The sequence below is a fragment of the Schistocerca nitens genome, chromosome 12 (genome assembly GCF_023898315.1).
Source record: "Schistocerca nitens isolate TAMUIC-IGC-003100 chromosome 12, iqSchNite1.1, whole genome shotgun sequence".
NCBI lineage: Eukaryota > Metazoa > Arthropoda > Insecta > Orthoptera > Acrididae > Schistocerca > Schistocerca nitens.
In genome coordinates this window covers 112,058,976-112,061,222 of record NC_064625.1, presented here as the reverse complement: position 1 = coordinate 112,061,222, position 2,247 = coordinate 112,058,976, and the positions used below count along the sequence as shown (strand labels likewise).

The 2,247-nt window shown below is 36.4% G+C and overlaps 1 protein-coding gene across 1 annotated transcript; it reads left to right on the top strand.

Annotated features, from left to right (window-relative positions):
* The first annotated feature begins 694 nt into the window (after positions 1-694).
* Positions 695-1,826, top strand: LOC126214939 (piggyBac transposable element-derived protein 3-like). Its single transcript, XM_049941577.1, has 3 exons — positions 695-843; positions 975-1,614; positions 1,680-1,826. The coding sequence occupies exons 1-3, from the start codon at positions 695-697 to the stop codon at positions 1,824-1,826; spliced, it is 936 nt and encodes a 311-aa protein (XP_049797534.1).
* Positions 1,827-2,247: the final 421 nt, after the last annotated feature.

The following is a 2,247-nucleotide window of genomic DNA, read 5'->3' as shown; positions in this document are numbered from 1 at the left end:
GATGGGTATGTATATTTTCTTTCATATTGCGTCAATAATTCTGAAACTTGTCATATAATATCTTAAAGAATTACCCTATATTATTTATGGTTTCATATTACAATTGAAAGTTTTCGTCAGTTCTAATTCAATAATGTTTTCAACTGTCCTTCCAGAAGGGTGTCAGGGTAATATGTTGTCATTTTGTATTCACAGAAAACGCTGAACACTGATGGAACTTTTGGACATGTTAGAATCAAAAGATGAGGAAATACCTAATACTGGTGTGAATGTAACATTACACCCTCCTCTAAATTCAACTGATGATTTAACAGATGAAGATTCGAGGGCTAAAGAGAATCCAAGTGGAGATAAATTACCAGCAAGTCAGCTCAATGCTACTGCGCTTTGTGATTTGGCCATTTCTACCAATGATAATGCTGTGAATGCAACAAGTGAATAATTCTTTACCTCTGATGTTGTTACAGGACCCTCCAGCAGTACAAAAACAGCAACAATAACAACAACAACCACAAACAAACCAGCAAGGCTATCGAAGAATAAAGTTCTAAACCTCAAGAAATATAACTGGAAAAGTGGTGAAATAGTTACTCCAACACCTGTAAGACCTATAATGTTCACAGTTGCAATGAAGAAACGGTGAACACCGCTTGAATATTTCCAACAGTTTTTTGATAACAAAGTGCTTCAAATGATGGTCACTTACACAAATCAGTACGCAGCCAAGAGAAATAGAGTAGGTGATCGTTCAGAAGAAGAGACGTTGGTGTTTATTGCAAAACTTGTGCTAAGTGGATATGTAACAGTGTCACGTTATCAGATAAAGACAGTCATAACGACCTCGTAACAAATGTCATGTCCAGAGTTTGATTTAACTTTATCTTTTCCAATCTGCATGTATGCAACAATGACAATTTAGATAAATCAGACTGTTTTGGGAAAATCCGCCCATTACTGTGTATGCTGAATGATAGATTCAAACAATTTGCACCTCACGTGCAGCATCATTCTGTCGATGAACCGATGGTACCATACTTCGAAAGTCACGGTTGCAAACAATTCATAAAAGGGAAACCAATCCGATGCGGATTCAAATTTTGTTGTGGAGGCACAAGTGGTGGATATATTATTTGGCTCGAATCTTACCAAGGAGCTGGCACGTGTAGTAAGGATTACGAAACGAAAGGTATGGGGTACGGTATGGTAATGACTTATGTTGACCAGTTACTTCCACATGTTACATATCGAATATACTTTGATAACCTCTTTACTAGTGTTGAACTACTACATGATCTAACAGAGAGGGGCGTGGAAGCAACAGGAACAATAAGAGGAAACAGAGTTAAGAATTGTACTCTATCATCTGTAGATAAAATGATCAAAGAAAATAGAGGATCATATGAAGTTTGTTCTGACTCAGTATCCGAGATTTCCATTGTACGTTGGAATGACAACAATGTTGTTACTGTAGCCACCAACTTTGACAGAGTGCAACCACTACGCTCTGTAGCAAGATTTTCCAGGGAACAAAAGAAAAGGATTAGCGTGCCTCAACCCAACTTATTACAGTCCTACAATAATCATATGGGAGGCATAGATCGAGCTGACCAAAATGTATCCCTATATAGATGCTCTATAAGAGGGAAAGTGGTATTTCCCAATCATTGCACATTTTATAGACATTGCAGAGCAAAGTGGCCTGGGATCTTTACAAGCACAACGAAGAACCCATAGATAATTTCGTCATCGAATTGTCACTGCAATTCTTGAAAGTAACAAAAGAGTCACTTCCGGCAGAGGACGTCCTAGCAAGAGGGCAAAACTAGATTCTAGATTTGATGGAAGAGAACATTATGTTGCTGAATTATCAACGGATGAAATAACATAAAAGAAGAAGCACCTGAAATGTCGAAGCTGCCACAAAAAACTACTATGTGCGTAAAATGTGACGAACTACTTCATGTTTGTTGCTTTTTGTCTTATCATACTAGAGCATAAAATATGTGTATAGGTTATTGTCTTTGTTTTTTGTATTTATGAGCTGTTTTAGCCCATAATTCAAATTTGTTTATGTTTATTTGAAAGTATAAAAACCAAAACAAGTTAATTGTCCAATGTCATATACTTTAAAAACATGTTCCCTTATTGTCCTGACATCCTTCTGGAAGGATGCCCATTTTTGAAAATACTAAATAAAAATAAATACTCAAAATTGTTTATACTTTCTTCCTTACAACCTTGTGAATG

Bases quoted from the DNA above. Each gene is read 5' to 3' on its own strand.
- LOC126214939 (XM_049941577.1), top strand. From the start codon at position 695: ATGGTCACTTACACAAATCAGTACGCAGCCAAGAGAAATAGAGTAGGT. The intron at 844-974 runs GTAACAAATGTC...GCTGAATGATAG, and splicing joins AAGACAGTCATAACGACCTC to ATTCAAACAATTTGCACCTC. The intron at 1,615-1,679 runs GTATCCCTATAT...CACATTTTATAG, and splicing joins TAGATCGAGCTGACCAAAAT to ACATTGCAGAGCAAAGTGGC.